Here is a 19,952-nt window from a genome sequence, read left to right on the forward strand (position 1 = left end):
AGTTACCTTTCCTTAAGTTCAGGACCCTAGTCTCTGAATTAACAAATATGATATAATTGGCATCTCCATCTTAATAAAAAATTCTACCATATTATGGTCACTCTTCCCGAAGGGGCCTCGCACAACAAGATTGCTAATTAGTCCTTTCTCATTACACATCACGCAGTTTAGGATGGCCAGCCCTCTAATTGATTCCTCGACATATTGGTCTCGAAAACCATCCCTAATACACTCCAGGAAATCCTCCTCCACCGTATTGCTACCAGTTAGGTTAGCCCAATCAATATGTAGATTAAAGTCGTCCATGATAACTGCTGTACCTTTATTGCACGCATCCTTAATTTCTTGTTTGATGCTGTCCCCAACCTCACTACTACTGTTTGGTGGTCTGTACACAACTCCCACGAGCGTTTTCTGCCCTTTGGTATTCCCAGCTCTACCCATACTGATTCCACATCATCCAAGCTAATGTCCTTCCTTACTATTGCATTAATTTCCTCTTTAACCAGCAATGCTACCCCACCTCCTTTTCCTCTCTGCCTATCCTTCCTGAATGTTGAATACCCCTAGATTTGAGTTCCCAGCCTTGGTCACCCTGGAGCCATGTCTCCGTAATGCCAATTATATCATATTCGTTAATAGCTGCCTGCGCAGTTAATTCGTCACCTTATTACGAATAGTCCTCGCATTGAGGCACAGAGCATTCAGGCTTGTCTTTTTAACACACTTTGCCCCTTTAGAATTTTGCTATTATGTGGCGCTTTTTGCTTTTTGCCTTGGGTTTCTCTGCCCTCCACTTTTATTTTTCTTCTTTCTATCTTTTGCTTCTGCCCCCATTCTACTTCCCTCTGTCCCCCTGCCATATTAGGTTAAACCCTCCCCAACAGCATTAGCAAACACTCTCCCTAGGACATAGGTTCCGGTCCTGCCCAGGTGCAGACCGTCCGGTTTGTATTGGTCCCACCTCCCCCAGAACCAGTTCCAATGTCCCAGGAATTTGAATCCCTCCCTCCTGCAGCACTCTTCAAGCACGTACTCATCTGAGCTATCCTGCGATTCCTACTCTGACTAGCACGTAGCACTGGTAGCAATCCTGGGATTACTACCGTTGAGGTCTTACTTTATAATTTAACTCTTAGCTTCCTAATTCAGCTTGTAGGACCTCATCCCGTTTTTTACCTATATCGTTGGTACCTACATGTACCACGACAACTGGCTGTTCACCCTCCCCCTCCAAAATGTCCTGAAGCCGCTCCGAGACATCCTTGACCCTTGCACCAGGGAGGCAACAGACCATCCTGGAGTCTCGATTGCGGCCGTAGAAACGTCTATCTATTCCCCTTACAATACAATCCCCTACCACGATAGCTCTCCCACTTTTTCCTGCCCTCCTGTGCAACAGTGCCATGAACTTGGCTGCTGCTGCCCTCCCCTGGTGAGCCATCTCCCCCAACAGTACCCAAAGCGGATTATCTGTTTTGGAGGGAGATGACTGCAGGGGACACCTGCACTACCTTCCTTCCACTGCTGTGCCTGATGGTCACCCATTTCCTATCTACCTGAGTAACCTTTACCTGCGATGTGACCAACTCACTAAACGTGCTATTCACGACATCCTCAGCATCACGGATGCTCCAGAGTGAATCCATGCGCAGTTCCAGTGCCGTAATGCGGTCTGTCAGGAGCTGCAGCTAGATACACTTCCCACACATGTAGTCGTCAGGGACACTGGAAGCGTCCCTGGCTTCCCACATAGCACAGGAGGAGCATGACACAGGTCTGGGCTCTCCTGCCATGATTTAACCCTTAAATTAACTTAATTTGGCAAGAATGTCAAAGGTTACCGAAGGATAAAGGAAAAGAAAAAAAAGAAAAACTACTCACCGATTACCAGCCAATCACTTACCCCCTTGGCTGTGATGTCACCCTTCGATTTCTTTTTACTTCTTTTTTGCCTTCTCTCCCTGCTGCAGCTGCACCGGCTGGGCCTCGACGTTGGGCCTTTTATAGGTCTCCCCCGGACTCCCGCTGCTCGGACTGCTGCTCCTCGACGACGTTGGGCCTTTTATGGGCCTTCCCCGGACTTCCGCTGCTCGGACACTCCCCCCTCGACCCGACTCTCTCGCTCTCTCCCCCTCCCCAGTCCGGTCCCACTTTCCTGCTTCTCTCTCTCCCTCTCGGTCTCTCCCCCCAGTCCCCATTTTCCTGGTCTCTCACCAGACCAGTTCCATTACTGATTTTCTTTTCCCAAATGTATTGATGAAAACCTTTGTCCTATCCCAATGCCACAGAAAGCACTTCTCCTGTGCTCCTTTTAATTTGTGTCTATTTCAGGGTAACAGTACACTCCTGTTGACCACGAACATGAACTTTACAGTCGATATTTTTTGATGCAGTCCAATCTGACCTCTTGTCAGCAAGCTCTGAACAAAAGCTAACAGTTTGATGGATCAAAGGGCCCACTATCCTCATGATCATCTTGGTTTACAGCAGGAATGAGAGCTAAGACATACAAACCCAGTGTCGGTGGATACAGATCGCGGTCTAGTGGACAAAACAGACCAACGACAGACAGTCCTGGTGAGAGGGACCCTGAACACCCAGCATGCAGAGCATGTATTGTGAAACCAGAACTAGGACCTACCCATCATCCTCCTCGTACAGCTCAAATATGTGGCAGGAAGCGTATGGAGGAGCAAGGCTGTAAATGTTCAGAGCCATTTGAAGGGCTATGATTGTTGTGTCGTGCTGGGACCAGAAAACAAATTTAGAATAGATCAGAATTATTCAAGTGAATTATATGCACACACATGCAGACACATATAAACACAGACACCACAGGCATAAATCAATCGGGGGGGGGTTAACCCCTGGGGTCGGGGGGGGGGGGTATTTAACCCCTGGGGTCAGGGGGAGGGTATTTAACCCCTGGGGTCAGGGGGAGGGTATTTAACCGCCGGGGTCAGGGGGGCGGGTATTTAACCCCCAGGGACGGGGGGGGGGGTATTTAACCCCCAGGGTCGGGGGGGGGGTATTTAACCCCTGGGGTCGTGGGGGGGGTATTTAACCCCTGGGGTCGTGGTGGGGAGGGTATTTAACCCCCAGGGTCGGGGAGGGGGGGGGGGAGGTATTTAACCCCCAGGGTTGGGGGGGTATTTAACCCCCAGGGTCGGGGAGGGGGGGGGGGGGAGGTATTTAACCCCCGGGGTGGGGGGGGTATTTAACCCCCAGGGTCGGTGAGGGGGGGGGGGAGGTATTTAACCCCCGGGGTTGGGGGGGTATTTAACCCCCGGGGTCGGGGGGGGGGGGGGATTTAACACGGTGTATTTAATACGATGAACACTGTAAGAAGACTCACCGCTGAGTACATGATCAGTTTGAGACGGGGAGTGGGACTATACACATTAACTGCTTGAATAATATTTTGGACGATCTGATTGAGGAGCAGGCCTGCAAAAAGAGCAAAGTTTGAGACACAAGATGAAAGGAACAGCAGGTAAAGACAGGAGCTCCCCCGAGCAATACAATCATCTTCTTCTCAGGCGGTCCCTCGGAGCGAGGATGACTTGCTTCCAACGCCAAAAAGGGATGAGTTCACAGGTTTTCCAACGAAGGACCTAATATTCCAGATCCTGAACTGCATTCTGAAGGGTGGAAGATGCCTGTACATAGATTGTTTTAACGTGGGGTGACTGTTGCACACCAGCCTCCACACGGGCTTGACAGAGCGAGGTCTTGGTCCAGTGGCAAGGATTACCCAGGACGCCTGGACACCAGCTCTGCAGCACGGACCCAGTGCGCACAAATATCGCAGTGTGGGCTGGCCCGTGCTGCCTCTGGGCCCTCGCCTCTTCTGGGCCCTGATCACGTCCCTTTAAAATCTCTCACCGCTCCTTCGCCCCGACCTCGCCACTCCTGTCGAACTGCCCACGCTCCAATCACTGACCAGGATTATGGTCCAATCCAGTCGCCCTCTTCAGTGCCATTGCCTTCCTGCACCAGTTCACGCTGCTCCCTGCAGTGGTATGCTCCCTTAAAGGCCCTGACCTGCCGCTGATGTTCCTCGCAGATTGAGCTGGTCATTGTCTCTCCCAAGTGGGGCGCTAAATACATCGTTATTGAGTGACAGCACTCAGACTGACATTGTATCGTCCCTGTCACAGACAGTCAGTGTGGGGACAGTTAGTGAGACCAGAGACAGTCAGTGTGGGGACAGTGAGACCAGAGACAGTCAGTGTGGGGACAGTTAGTGAGACCAGAGACAGTCAGTGTGGGGACAGTGAGACCAGAGACAGTCAGTGTGGGGACAGTTAGTGAGACCAGAGACAGTCAGTGTGGGGACAGTGAGACCAAAGACAGTCAGTGCAGTGACAGTTAGTGAGACCAGAGACAGTCAGTGTGGGGACAGTGAGACCAGAGACAGTCATTGTGGGGACAGAGAGACCAGAGACAGTCATTGTGGGGACAGTTAGTGAGAACAGAGACAGTCAGTATGGGGACAGTGAGACAAGAGACAGTCAGTGTTCGGACAGTAAATGAGACCAGAGACAGTCAGTGTGAGGACAGTTAGTGAGACCAGAGACAGTCAGTGTGGGGACAGTGAGATCAGAGACAGTCAGTGTGGGGACAGTGAGACCAGAGACAGTCAGTGTGGTGACAGGAAGACCAGAGACAGTCAGTGTGGGGACAGTGAGACCAGAGACAGTCAGTGTGGGGACAGTGAGACCAGAGACAGTCAGTGTGGGGACAGTGAGACCAGAGACAGTCAGTGTGGGGAGAGTGACACCAGAGACAATCATTGTGGGGACAGTGAGACCAGAGACAGTCAGTGTGGGGACAGTTAGTGAGACCAGCGACAGTCAGTGTGGGGACAGTGAGACCAGAGACAGTCAGTGTGGGGACAGTTAGTGAGACCAGAGACAGTCAGTGTGGGGACAGTTAGTGAGACCAGAGACAGTCAGTGTGGGGACAGTGAGACCAGAGACAGTCAGTGTGAGGAGAGTGAGACCAGAGACAGTCATTGTGGGAACAGTGAGACCACAGACAGTCAGTGTGAGGACAGTTAGTGAGACCAGAGACAGTCAGTGTGGGGACAGTTATTGAGACCAGAGACAGTCAGTGTGGGGACAGTGAGACCAGAGACAGTCAGTGTGGGGACATTGAGACCAGAGACAGTCAGTGTGAGGACAGTTAGTGAGACCAGAGACAGTCAGTGTGGGGACAGTTAGTGAGACCAGAGACAGTCAGTGCGGTGACAGTTAGTGAGACCAGAGACAGTCAGTGTGGGGACGGTGAGACCAGACACAGTCAGTGTGGGGACAGTTAGTGAGAAAAGAGACAGTCAGTATGGGGAAAGTGAGACCAGAGACAGTCAGTGTGAGGACAGTTAATGAGACCAGAGACAGTCAGTGTGAGGACAGTTAGTGAGACCAGAGACAGTCAGTGTGGGGACAGTTCGTGAGAACAGAGACAGTCAGTGTGGGGACAGTTAGTGAGACCAGAGACAGTCAGTGTGGGGACAGTTCGTGAGAACAGAGACAGTCAGTGTGGGGACAGTTAGTGAGAACAGAGACAGTCAGTGCGACGACAGTTAGTGAGACCAGAGACAGTCAGTGTGGGGACAGTGCGACCAGAGACAGTCAGTGTGGGTACAGTGAGTGAGACCAGAGACAGTCAGTGTGGGGACAGTTAGTGAGACCAGAGACTGTCAGTGTGGGGACAGTGAGACCAGAGGCAGTAAGTGTGGGGACAGTTGGTGAGACCAGATACAGTCAGTGTGGGGACAGTGAGTGAGACCAGAGACAGTCAGTGTGGGGACAGTTAGTGAGACCAGAGACAGTCAGTGTGGGGACGGTGAGACCAGAGACAGTCAGTGTGGGGACAGTTAGTGAGAACAGAGACAGTCAGTGTGGGGACAGTTAGTGAGAACAGAGACAGTCAGTATGGGGACAGTTAGTGACAACAGAGACAGTCAGTGTGAGCACAGTTAGTGAGACCAGACACAGTCAGCGTGGGGACAGTGAGACCAGAGACAGTCAGTGTGGGGACAGTGAGACCAGAGACAGTCAGTGTGGGGACAGTTCGTGAGACCAGAGACAGTCAGTGTGAGGAGAGTGAGACCAGAGACAGTCATTGTGGGGACAGTGAGACCACAGACAGTCAGTGTGGGGACAGTTAGTGAGACCAGTGACAGTCAGTGTGGGGACAGTGAGACCAGAGACAGTCAGTGTGGGGACAGTGAGACCAGAGACAGTCAGTGTGGGGACAGTGAGACCAGAGACAGTCAGTGTGGGGACAGTTAGTGAGACCAGAGACAGTCAGTGTGGGGACAGTGAGACCAGAGACAGTCAGTGTGAGGAGAGTGAGACCAGAGACAGTCATTGTGGGAACAGTGAGACCACAGACAGTCAGTGTGAGGACAGTTAGTGAGACCAGAGACAGTCAGTGTGGGGACAGTTATTGAGACCAGAGACAGTCAGTGTGGGGACAGTGAGACCAGAGACAGTCAGTGTGGGGACATTGAGACCAGAGACAGTCAGTGTGAGGACAGTTAGTGAGACCAGAGACAGTCAGTGTGGGGACAGTTAGTGAGACCAGAGACAGTCAGTGCGGTGACAGTTAGTGAGACCAGAGACAGTCAGTGTGGGGACGGTGAGACCAGACACAGTCAGTGTGGGGACAGTTAGTGAGAAAAGAGACAGTCAGTATGGGGAAAGTGAGACCAGAGACAGTCAGTGTGAGGACAGTTAATGAGACCAGAGACAGTCAGTGTGAGGACAGTTAGTGAGACCAGAGACAGTCAGTGTGGGGACAGTTCGTGAGAACAGAGACAGTCAGTGTGGGGACAGTTAGTGAGACCAGAGACAGTCAGTGTGGGGACAGTTCGTGAGAACAGAGACAGTCAGTGTGGGGACAGTTAGTGAGAACAGAGACAGTCAGTGCGACGACAGTTAGTGAGACCAGAGACAGTCAGTGTGGGGACAGTGCGACCAGAGACAGTCAGTGTGGGTACAGTGAGTGAGACCAGAGACAGTCAGTGTGGGGACAGTTAGTGAGACCAGAGACTGTCAGTGTGGGGACAGTGAGACCAGAGGCAGTAAGTGTGGGGACAGTTGGTGAGACCAGATACAGTCAGTGTGGGGACAGTGAGTGAGACCAGAGACAGTCAGTGTGGGGACAGTCAGTGAGACCAGAGACAGTCAGTGTGGGGACGGTGAGACCAGAGACAGTCAGTGTGGGGACAGTTAGTGAGAACAGAGACAGTCAGTGTGGGGACAGTTAGTGAGAACAGAGACAGTCAGTATGGGGACAGTTAGTGACAACAGAGACAGTCAGTGTGAGCACAGTTAGTGAGACCAGACACAGTCAGCGTGGGGACAGTGAGACCAGAGACAGTCAGTGTGGGGACAGTGAGACCAGAGACAGTCAGTGTGGGGACAGTTAGTGAGACCAGAGACAGTCAGTGTGGGGACAGTTCGTGAGACCAGAGACAGTCAGTGTGAGGAGAGTGAGACCAGAGACAGTCATTGTGGGGACAGTGAGACCACAGACAGTCAGTGTGGGGACAGTTAGTGAGACCAGTGACAGTCAGTGTGGGGACAGTGAGACCAGAGACAGTCAGTGTGGGGACAGTGAGACCAGAGACAGTCAGTGTGGGGACAGTGAGACCAGAGACAGTCAGTGTGGGGACAGTTAGTGAGACCAGAGACAGTCAGTGTGGGGACAGTGAGACCAGAGACAGTCAGTGTGGGGACAGTTAATGAGACCAGAGGCACTCAGTGTGGGTATAGTTAGTGAGACCAGAGACAGTCAGTGCGGTGACAGTTAGTGAGACCAGAGACAGTCAGTGTGAGGAGAGTGAGACCAGAGACAGTCATTGTGGGGACAGTGAGACCACAGACAGTCAGTGTGAGGACAGTTAGTGAGACCAGTGACAGTCAGTGTGAGGACAGTGAGACCAGAGACAGTCAGTGTGGGGACAGTTAGTGAGACCAGAGACAGTCAGTGTGGGGATCGTGAGACCAGAGACAGTCAGTGTGGGGACAGTGAGACCAGAGACAGTCAGTGTGAGGACAGTTAGTGAGACCAGAGACAGTCAGTGTGGGGACAGTTAGTGAGACCAGAGACAGTCAGTGTGGGGACAATTAGTGAGACCAGAGACAGTCAGTGCGGTGACAGTTAGTGAGACCAGAGACAGTCAGTGTGGGGACGGTGAGACCAGACACAGTCAGTGTGGGGACAGTTAGTGAGAAAAGAGACAGTCAGTATGGGGAAAGTGAGACCAGAGACAGTCAGTGTGAGGACAGTTAATGAGACCAGAGGCAGTCAGTGTGAGGACAGTTAGTGAGACCAGAGACAGTCAGTGTGGGGACAGTTAGTGAGACCAGATACAGTCAGTGTGGGGACAGTGAGACCAGAGACAGTCAGTGTGGGGACAGTGAGTGAGACCAGAGACAGTCAGTGTGGGGACAGTTAGTGAGACCAGAGACTGTCAGTGTGGGGACAGTGAGAACAGAGGCAGTCAGTGTGGGGACAGTTAGTGAGAACAGAGACAGTCAGTATGGGGAAAGTGAGACCAGAGACAGTCAGTGTGGGGACAGTTCGTGAGAACAGAGACAGTCAGTGTGGGGACAGTTAGTGACAACAGAGACAGTCAGTGTGAGGACAGTTAGTGAGACCAGAGACAGTCAGTGTGGGGACAGTGAGACCAGAGACAGTCAGCTTGGGGACAGTGCGACCAGAGACAGTCAGTGTGGGGACAGGTAGTGAGACCAGAGACAGTCAGTGTGGGGACAGTTAGTGAGACCAGAGACAGTCAGTGTGGGGACAGTGAGACCAGAGACAGTCAGTCTGGGGACAGTGAGACCAGAGACAGTCAGTGTGGGGACAGTTAGTGAGACCAGAGACTGTCAGTGTGGGGACAGTGAGACCAGAGGCAGTCAGTGTGGGGACAGTTAGTGAGAACATAGACAGTCAGTATGGGGAAAGTGAGACCAGAGACAGTCAGTGTGGGGACAGTTCGTGAGAACAGAGACAGACAGTGTGGGGACAGTTAGTGACAAAAGAGACAGTCAGTGTGAGGACAGTTAGTGAGACCAGAGACAGTCAGTGTGGGGACAGTGAGACCAGAGACAGTCAGCTTGGGGACATTGCGACCAGAGACAGTCAGTGTGGGGACAGTGAGACCAGAGACAGTCAGTGTGGGGACAGGTAGTGAGACCAGAGACAGTCAGTGTGGGGACAGTTAGTGAGACCAGAGACAGTCAGTGTGGGGACAGTGAGACCAGAGACAGTCAGTGTGGGGACAGTGAGACCAGAGACTGTCAGTGTGAGGACAGTTAGTGAGACCAGAGACAGTCAGTGTGGGGACAGTTCGTGAGAACAGAGACAGTCAGTGTGGGGACAGTTAGTGACAACAGAGACAGTCAGTGTGAGGACAGTTAATGAGACCAGAGACAGTCAGTGTGGGGACAGTTCGTGAGAACAGAGACAGTCAGTGTGGGGACAGTTAGTGACAACAGAGACAGTCAGTGTGAGGACAGTTAGTGAGACCAGAGACAGTCAGCGTGGGCACAGTGAGACCAGAGACAGTCAGTGTGGGGACAGTTAGTGAGACCAGAAACAGTCAGTGTGGGGATAGTTAGTGAGACCAGAGACAGTCAGTGCTGTGACAGTTAGAGAGACCAGAGACAGTCAGTGTGGGGACAGTTAGTGAGACCAGAGACAGTCAGTGTGGGGACAGTGAGACCAGAGACAGTCATTTTGGGGACAGTGAGACCAGATACAGTCAGTGTGGGGACAGTGAGACCAGAGACAGTCAGTGTGGGGACAGTGAGTGAGACCAGAGACAGTCAGTGTGGGGACAGTTAGTGAGACCAGAGACTGTCAGTGTGGGGACAGTGAGAACAGAGGCAGTCAGTGTGGGGACAGTTAGTGAGAACAGAGACAGTCAGTATGGGGAAAGTGAGACCAGAGACAGTCAGTGTGGGGACAGTTCGTGAGAACAGAGACAGTCAGTGTGGGGACAGTTCGTGACAAAAGAGACAGTCAGTGTGAGGACAGTTAGTGAGACCAGAGACAGTCAGTGTGGGGACAGTGAGACCAGAGACAGTCAGCTTGGGGACATTGCGACCAGAGACAGTCAGTGTGGGGACAGTGAGACCAGAGACAGTCAGTGTGGGGACAGGAAGTGAGACCAGAGACAGTCAGTGTGGGGACAGTTAGTGAGACCAGAGACAGTCAGTGTGGGGACAGTGAGACCAGAGACAGTCAGTGTGGGGACAGTGAGACCAGAGACTGTCAGTGTGAGGACAGTTAGTGAGACCAGAGACAGTCAGTGTGGGGACAGTTCGTGAGAACAGAGACAGTCAGTGTGGGGACAGTTAGTGAGAACAGAGACAGTCAGTGTGACGACAGTTAGTGAGACCAGAGACAGTCAGCTTGGGGACAGTGCGACCAGAGACAGTCAGTGTGGGGACAGGGAGACCAGAGACAGTCAGTGTGGGGACAGGGAGACCAGAGACAGTCAGAAGGGGACAGGGAGACCAGAGACAGGCAGTGTGGGGATACTTAGTGAGACCAGAGACAATCAGTGTGAGGATAGTGAGACCAGAGACAGTCAGTGTGGGAACAGTGAGACCAGAGACAGTCAGTGTGGGGACAGTTAGTAAGACCAGAGACAGTCAGTGTGGGGACAGGGAGACCAGAGACAGTCAGTGTGGGGATAGTTAGTGAGACCAGAGACAGTCAGTGTGAGGACAGTGAGACCAGAGACAGTCAGTGTGGGGACAGTGAGACCAGAGAAAGTCAGCGTGGGGATAGTTCGTGAGACCAGAGGCAGTCAGTGTGGGGACAGTTCGTGAGACCAGAGACAGTTAGTGTGGGGACAGTGAGACCAGAGACAGTCAGTGTGGGGACAGTGAGACCGGAGACAGTCAGTGTGGGGACAGTTAGTGAGACCAGAGACAGTCAGTGTGGGAACAGTTAGTGAGATCAGAGACAGTGAGTGAGACCAGAGACAGTTAGTGTGGGGACAGTGAGACCAGAGACAGTCAGTGTGGGGATAGTTAGTGAGACCAGAGACTGTCAGTGTGGGAATAGTGAGACCAGAGACAGTGTTGTGTGAGGAGAGTTAGTGAGACCACAGACAGTTAGTGTGGGGACAGTTAGTGACACCGCAGAGAGTCAGTGTGGGGACAGTGAGTGAGACCAGAGACAGTCAGTGTGGGGACAGTGAGACCAGAGACAGTCAGTGTGGGGACAGGGAGACCAGAGACAGTCAGTGTGGGGACAGGGAGACCAGAGACAGTCAGAAGGGGACAGGGAGACCAGAGACAGTCAGTATGGGGATAGTTAGTGAGACCAGAGACAATCAGTGTGAGGACAGTGAGACCAGAGACAGTCAGTGTGGGAACAGTGAGACCAGAGACAGTCAGTGTGGGGACAGTTAGTAAGACCAGAGACAGTCAGTGTGGGGACAGTGAGACCAGAGACAGTCAGTGTGGGGACAGTGAGTGAGACCAGAGACAGTCAGTGTGGGGACAGTGAGTGAGACCAGAGACAGTCAGTGTGGGGACAGTGAGACCAGAGCTAATCAGTGTGGGCACAGTGAGACCAGAGACAGTCAGTGAGGGGACAGTTCGTGAGAACTGAGACATTCAGTGTGGGGACAGTGAGACCAGAGACAGTCAGTGTTCGGACAGTTAGTGAGACCGGAGACAGTCAGTGTGGGGACAGTGAGTGAGACCAGAGACAGTCAGTGTGGGGACAGTGAGTGAGACCAGAGACAGTCAGTGTGGGGACAGTTAGTGAGACCAGAGACAGTCAGTGTGGGGACAGTGAGTGAGACCAGAGACAGTCAGTGTGGGGACAGTGAGACCAGAGACAGTCAGTGTGGGGACAGTTCGTGAGACCAGAGACAGTCAGTGTGAGGAGAGTTACTGAGACCAGAGACAGTCAGTGTGGGAACAGTGAGACCAGAGACAGTCAGTGTGGGGATAGTGAGACCAGAGACAGTCAGTGTGGGGACAGTGAGACCAGAGACAGTCAGTGTGGGGATAATTCGTGAGACCAGAGACAGTTAGTGTGGGGACAGTGAGACCAGAGAAAGTCAGTGTGGGGACAGTTCGTGAGACCAGAGACAGTCAGTGTGGGGACAGTTCGTGAGACCAGAGACAGTCAGTGTGGGAACAGTTAGTGAGATCAGAGACAGTCAGTGAGACCAGAGACAGTCAGTGTGGGGACAGTGAGACCAGAGACAGTCAGTGTGGGGACAGTGAGACCAGAGACAGTCAGTGTGGGGATAGTTCGTGAGACCAGAGACAGTCAGTGTGGGGACAGTTAGTGAGACCAGAGACAGTCAGTGTGGGGATAGTTAGTGAGACCAGAGACTGTCAGTGTGGGAATAGTGAGACCGGAGACAGTCTGTGTGAGGACAGTTTGTGAGACCATAGACAGTCAGTGTGGGGACAGTTAGTGAGACCGCAGAGAGTCAGTGTGGGGACAGTGAGTGAGACCAGAGACAGTCAGTGTGGGGACAGTGAGTGAGACCAGAGACAGTCAGTGTGGGGACAGTGAGTGAGACCAGAGACAGTCAGTGTGGGGACAGTGAGACCAGAGCTAATCAGTGTGGGAACAGTGAGACCAGAGACAGTCAGTGTGGGGACAGTTAGTAAGACCAGAGACAGTCAGTGTGGGGACAGTGAGACCAGAGCTAATCAGTGTGGGCACAGTGAGACCAGAGACAGTCAGTGAGGGGACAGTTCGTGAGACCAGAGACAGTCAGTGTGGGGACAGTGAGACCAGAGACAGTCAGTGTTCGGACAGTTAGTGAGACCGGAGACAGTCAGTGTGGGGACAGTGGGTGAGACCAGAGACAGTCAGTGTGGGGACAGTGAGTGAGACCAGAGACAGTCAGTGTGGTGACAGTTAGTGAGACCGGAGACAGTCAGTGTGGGGACAGTGAGTGAGACCAGAGACAGTCAGTGTGGGGACAGTGAGTGAGACCAGAGACAGTCAGTGTGGGGACAGTGAGACCAGAGACAGTCAGTGTGGGGACAGTTCGTGAGACCAGAGACAGTCAGTGTGAGGAGAGTTACTGAGACCAGAGACAGTCAGTGTGGGAACAGTGAGACCAGAGACAGTCAGTGTGGGGACAGTTAGTAAGACCAGAGACAGTCAGTGTGAGGACAGTGAGACCAGAGGTAGTCAGTGTTAAGACAGTTAATGAGACCAGAGACAGTCAGTGTGGGGACAGTTTGTGAGACCAGAGACAGTCAGTGTGGGGACAGTTAGTGAGACCAGAGATAGTCAGTGTTAAGACAGTTAGTGAGACCAGAGCCAGTCAGTGCAGGGACAGTTAGTGAGACCAGAGACAGTTAGCGTGGGGACAGTGAGACCAGAGACAGTTAGTGAGAACAGAAACACTCAGTGTGGGGACAGTGAGACCAGAGACAGTGTTCGGACAGTTAGTGAGAGCAGAGACAGTCAGTGTGGGGACAGTTTGTGAGACCAGAGACAGTCAGTGTGGGGATAGTGAGACCAGAGACAGTCAGTGTGGGGACAGTGAGACCAGAGACAGTCAGTGTGGGGATAGTTCGTGAGACCAGAGACAGTTAGTGTGGGGACAGTGAGACCAGAGAAAGTCAGTGTGGGGACAGTTCGTGAGACCAGAGACAGTCAGTGTGGGGACAGTTCGTGAGACCAGAGACAGTCAGTGTGGGAACAGTTAGTGAGATCAGAGACAGTCAGTGAGACCAGAGACAGTCAGTGTGGGGACAGTGAGACCAGAGACAGTCAGTGTGGGGACAGTGAGACCAGAGACAGTCAGTGTGGGGATAGTTCGTGAGACCAGAGACAGTCAGTGTGGGGACAGTTAGTGAGACCAGAGACAGTCAGTGTGGGGATAGTTAGTGAGACCAGAGACTGTCAGTGTGGGAATAGTGAGACCGGAGACAGTCTGTGTGAGGACAGTTTGTGAGACCACAGACAGTCAGTGTGGGGACAGTTAGTGAGACCGCAGAGAGTCAGTGTGGGGACAGTGAGTGAGACCAGAGACAGTCAGTGTGGGGACAGTGAGACCAGAGACAGTCAGTGTGGGGACAGGGAGACCAGAGACAGTCAGTGTGGGGACAGGGAGACCAGAGACAGTCAGAAGGGGACAGGGAGACCAGAGACAGGCAGTGTGGGGATAGTTAGTGAGACCAGAGACAATCAGTGTGAGGACAGTGAGACCAGAGACAGTCAGTGTGGGAACAGTGAGACCAGAGACAGTCAGTGTGGGAACAGTTAGTAAGACCAGAGACAGTCAGTGTGGGGACAGTGAGACCAGAGACAGTCAGTGTGGGGACAATTCGTGAGACCAGAGACAGTCAGTGTGAGGACAATTCGTGAGACCAGAGACAGTCAGTGTGAGGACAGTGAGACCAGAGACAGTCAGTGTGGGGACAGTGAGACCAGAGAAAGTCAGCGTGGGGATAGTTCGTGAGACCAGAGACAGTCAGTGTGGGGACAGTTCGTGAGACCAGAGACAGTCAGTGTGGGGACAGTGAGACCAGAGACAGTCAGTGTGGGGACAGTGAGACCGGAGACAGACAGTGTGGGGACAGTTAGTGAGACCAGAGACAGTCAGTGTGGGAACAGTTAGTGAGATCAGAGACTGTGAGTGAGACCAGAGACAGTCAGTGTGGGGACAGTGAGACCAGAGACAGTCAGTGTGGGGATAGTTAGTGAGACCAGAGACTGTCAGTGTGGGAATAGTGAGACCAGAGACAGTCTGTGTGAGGAGAGTTAGTGAGACCACAGACAGTTAGTGTGGGGACAGTTAGTGAGACCGCAGAGAGTCAGTGTGGGGACAGTGAGTGAGACCAGAGACAGTCAGTGTGGGGACAGTGAGACCAGAGACAGTCAGAAGGGGACAGGGAGACCAGAGACAGTCAGTGTGGGGATAGTTAGTGAGACGAGAGACAATCAGTGTGAGGACAGTGAGACCAAAGACAGTCAGTGTGGGAACAGTGAGACCAGAGACAGTCAGTGTGGGGACAGTGAGACCAGAGACAGTCAGTGTGGGGACAGTTAGTGAGACCGGAGACAGTCAGTGTGGGGACAGTGAGTGAGACCAGAGACAGTCAGTGTGGGGACAGTGAGTGAGACCAGAGACAGTCAGTGTGGGGACAGTTCTTGAGACCAGAGACAGTCAGTGTGAGGAGAGTTACTGAGACCAGAGATAGTCAGTGTGGGAACAGTGAGACCAGAGACAGTCAGTGTGGGGACAGTTAGTAAGACCAGAGACAGTCAGTGTGGGGACAGTGAGACCAGAGACAGTCAGTGTGAAGGACAGTTTATGAGACCAGAGACAGTCAGTGTGGGGACAGTTAGTGAGACCAGAGACAGTCAGTGTGGGGACAATTCGTGAGACCAGAGACAGTCAGTGTGGGGACAGGGAGACCAGAGACAGTCAGTGTGGGGACAGTTAGTGAGAACAGAGACAGTCAGGGTGGGGACAGTGAGACCAGAGACAGTCAGTGTGGGGACAGTGAGTGAGACCGGAGACAGTGTGGGGACAGTTAGTGAGACCAGAGACAGTCAGTGCGGTGACAGTTAGTGAGACCAGAGACAGTCAGTGTGGGGACAGTAAGACCAGAGACAGTCAGTGTGGGGACAGTGAGACCAGAGACCGTCAGTGTGGGGACAGTGAGACCAGAGACAGTCACTGTGGGGACAGTGAGAAAAAGAGACAGTGTTCGGACAGTTAGTGAGAGCAGAGACAGTCAGTGTGGGGACAGTTTGTGAGACCAGAGACAGTCAGTGTGGGGACAGTTAGTGAGACCAGAGACAGTCAATGTGGGGATAGTGAGACCAGAGACAGTCAGTGTGGGGATAGTTCGTGAGACCAGAGACAGTCAGTGTGGGGACAGTTAGTGAGACCAGAGATAGTCAGTGTTAAGACAGTTAATGAGACCAGAGACAGTCAGTGTGGGGACAGTTTGTGAGACCAGAGACAGTCAGTGTGGCGACAGTGAGACCAGAGACAGTCAGTGTGGGGACAGTTTATGAGACCAGAGACAGTCAGTGTGGGGACAGTTAGTGAGACCAGAGATAGTCAGTGTTAAGACAGTTAATGAGACCAGAGCCAGTCAGTGCAGGGACAGTGAGACCAGAGACAGTTAGTGAGAACAGAAACAGTCAGTGTGGGGACAGTGAGACCAGAGACAGTTAGTGAGAACAGAAACAGTCAGTGTGGGGACAGTGAGACCAGAGACAGTGTTCGGACAGTTAGTGAGAGCAGAGACAGTCAGTGTGGGGACAGTTTGTGAGACCAGAGACAGTCAGTGTGGGGACAGTTTGTGAGACCAGAGACAGTCAATGTGGGGATAGTGAGACCAGAGACCAGAGACAGTCAGTGTGGGGACAGTTCGTGAGACCAGAGACAGTCAGTGTGGGGACAGTGAGACCAGAGACAGTCAGTGTGGGGACAGTTAGTCAGACCAGAGACAGTCAGTGTGGGGACTGTTCGTGAGACCAGAGACAGTCAGTGAGACCAGAGACAGTCAGGGTGGGGACAGTGAGACCGGAGACAGTCAGTGTGGGGACAGTTAGTGAGACCAGAGACAGTCAGTGTGGGAACAGTTAGTGAGATCAGAGACAGTCAGTGAGACCAGAGACAGTCAGTGTGGGGACAGTGAGACCAGAGACAGTCAGTGTGGGGACAGTTAGTGAGACCAGAGACAGTCAGTGTGGGGACAGTTAGTGAGACCAGAGACAGTCAGTGTGGGGATAGTTAGTGAGAACAGAGACAGTCAGTGTGGGGACAGTGAGACGAGAGACAGTCAGTGAGGAAACAGTTAGTGATACCAGAGACAGTCAGTGTGGGGACAGTGAGACCAGAGACAGTCAGTGCGGTGACAGTTAGTGAGACCAGAGACAGTCAGTGTGGGGACAGTTAGTGAGACCAGAGACAGTCAATGTGGGGATAGTGAGACCAGAGACAGTCAGTGTGGGGATAGTTCGTGAGACCAGAGACAGTCAGTGTGGGGACAGTTAGTGAGACCAGAGATAGTCAGTGTTAAGACAGTTAATGAGACCAGAGACAGTCAGTGTGGGGACAGTTTGTGAGACCAGAGACAGTCAGTGTGGCGACAGTGAGACCAGAGACAGTCAGTGTGGGGACAGTTTATGAGACCAGAGACAGTCAGTGTGGGGACAGTTAGTGAGACCAGAGATAGTCAGTGTTAAGACAGTTAATGAGACCAGAGCCAGTCAGTGCAGGGACAGTGAGACCAGAGACAGTTAGTGAGAACAGAAACAGTCAGTGTGGGGACAGTGAGACCAGAGACAGTTAGTGAGAACAGAAACAGTCAGTGTGGGGACAGTGAGACCAGAGACAGTGTTCGGACAGTTAGTGAGAGCAGAGACAGTCAGTGTGGGGACAGTTTGTGAGACCAGAGACAGTCAGTGTGGGGACAGTTTGTGAGACCAGAGACAGTCAATGTGGGGATAGTGAGACCAGAGACCAGAGACAGTCAGTGTGGGGACAGTTCGTGAGACCAGAGACAGTCAGTGTGGGGACAGTGAGACCAGAGACAGTCAGTGTGGGGACAGTTAGTCAGACCAGAGACAGTCAGTGTGGGGACTGTTCGTGAGACCAGAGACAGTCAGTGAGACCAGAGACAGTCAGGGTGGGGACAGTGAGACCGGAGACAGTCAGTGTGGGGACAGTTAGTGAGACCAGAGACAGTCAGTGTGGGGACAGTGAGACCAGAGACAGTCAGTGTGGGGACAGTTAGTCAGACCAGAGACAGTCAGTGTGGGGACTGTTCGTGAGACCAGAGACAGTCAGTGAGACCAGAGACAGTCAGGGTGGGGACAGTGAGACCGGAGACAGTCAGTGTGGGGACAGTTAGTGAGACCAGAGACAGTCAGTGTGGGAACAGTTAGTGAGATCAGAGACAGTCAGTGAGACCAGAGACAGTCAGTGTGGGGACAGTGAGACCAGAGACAGTCAGTGTGGGGACAGTTAGTGAGACCAGAGACAGTCAGTGTGGGGACAGTTAGTGAGACCAGAGACAGTCAGTGTGGGGATAGTTAGTGAGAACAGAGACAGTCAGTGTGGGGACAGTGAGACGAGAGACAGTCAGTGAGGAAACAGTTAGTGATACCAGAGACAGTCAGTGTGGGGACAGTGAGACCAGAGACAGTCAGTGCGGTGACAGTTAGTGAGACCAGAGACAGTCAGTGTGGGGACAGTTAGTGAGACCAGAGACAGTCAATGTGGGGATAGTGAGACCAGAGACAGTCAGTGTGGGGATAGTTCGTGAGACCAGAGACAGTCAGTGTGGGGACAGTTAGTGAGACCAGAGATAGTCAGTGTTAAGACAGTTAATGAGACCAGAGACAGTCAGTGTGGGGACAGTTTGTGAGACCAGAGACAGTCAGTGTGGCGACAGTGAGACCAGAGACAGTCAGTGTGGGGACAGTTTATGAGACCAGAGACAGTCAGTGTGGGGACAGTTAGTGAGACCAGAGATAGTCAGTGTTAAGACAGTTAATGAGACCAGAGCCAGTCAGTGCAGGGACAGTGAGACCAGAGACAGTTAGTGAGAACAGAAACAGTCAGTGTGGGGACAGTGAGACCAGAGACAGTTAGTGAGAACAGAAACAGTCAGTGTGGGGACAGTGAGACCAGAGACAGTGTTCGGACAGTTAGTGAGAGCAGAGACAGTCAGTGTGGGGACAGTTTGTGAGACCAGAGACAGTCAGTGTGGGGACAGTTTGTGAGACCAGAGACAGTCAATGTGGGGATAGTGAGACCAGAGACCAGAGACAGTCAGTGTGGGGACAGTTCGTGAGACCAGAGACAGTCAGTGTGGGGACAGTGAGACCAGAGACAGTCAGTGTGGGGACAGTTAGTCAGACCAGAGACAGTCAGTGTGGGGACTGTTCGTGAGACCAGAGACAGTCAGTGAGACCAGAGACAGTCAGGGTGGGGACAGTGAGACCGGAGACAGTCAGTGTGGGGACAGTTAGTGAGACCAGAGACAGTCAGTGTGGGGACAGTGAGACCAGAGACAGTCAGTGTGGGGACAGTTAGTCAGACCAGAGACAGTCAGTGTGGGGACTGTTCGTGAGACCAGAGACAGTCAGTGAGACCAGAGACAGTCAGGGTGGGGACAGTGAGACCGGAGACAGTCAGTGTGGGGACAGTTAGTGAGACCAGAGACAGTCAGTGTGGGAACAGTTAGTGAGATCAGAGACAGTCAGTGAGACCAGAGACAGTCAGTGTGGGGACAGTGAGACCAGAGACAGTCAGTGTGGGGACAGTTAGTGAGACCAGAGACAGTCAGTGTGGGGACAGTTAGTGAGACCAGAGACAGTCAGTGTGGGGATAGTTAGTGAGAACAGAGACAGTCAGTGTGGGGACAGTGAGACGAGAGACAGTCAGTGAGGAAACAGTTAGTGATACCAGAGACAGTCAGTGTGGGGACAGTGAGACCAGAGACAGTCAGTGCGGTGACAGTTAGTGAGACCAGAGACAGTCAGTGTGGGGACAGTTAGTGAGACCAGAGACAGTCAATGTGGGGATAGTGAGACCAGAGACAGTCAGTGTGGGGATAGTTCGTGAGACCAGAGACAGTCAGTGTGGGGACAGTTAGTGAGACCAGAGATAGTCAGTGTTAAGACAGTTAATGAGACCAGAGACAGTCAGTGTGGGGACAGTTTGTGAGACCAGAGACAGTCAGTGTGGCGACAGTGAGACCAGAGACAGTCAGTGTGGGGACAGTTTATGAGACCAGAGACAGTCAGTGTGGGGACAGTTAGTGAGACCAGAGATAGTCAGTGTTAAGACAGTTAATGAGACCAGAGCCAGTCAGTGCAGGGACAGTGAGACCAGAGACAGTTAGTGAGAACAGAAACAGTCAGTGTGGGGACAGTGAGACCAGAGACAGTTAGTGAGA

General features: G+C 52.6%; 1 protein-coding gene across 1 annotated transcript in view; it reads right to left on the reverse strand.

The window, feature by feature from the left end:
- The window catches only part of LOC139247291 (lysosomal acid phosphatase-like), a 64,352-nt gene that overhangs the window by 30,057 nt on the left and 14,343 nt on the right, over positions 1-19,952 (reverse strand). The window contains exons 4-5 of the mRNA XM_070871594.1: positions 3,359-3,450; positions 2,645-2,748 (exon numbers count right to left, since the gene is read on the reverse strand). Coding sequence (XP_070727695.1) covers positions 2,645-2,748; positions 3,359-3,450 — 196 coding nt within the window. The remainder of the gene's footprint in view (positions 1-2,644; positions 2,749-3,358; positions 3,451-19,952) is intronic.

The sequence above is a fragment of the Pristiophorus japonicus genome, unplaced genomic scaffold (genome assembly GCF_044704955.1).
Source record: "Pristiophorus japonicus isolate sPriJap1 unplaced genomic scaffold, sPriJap1.hap1 HAP1_SCAFFOLD_269, whole genome shotgun sequence".
Lineage (NCBI taxonomy): Eukaryota > Metazoa > Chordata > Chondrichthyes > Pristiophoridae > Pristiophorus > Pristiophorus japonicus.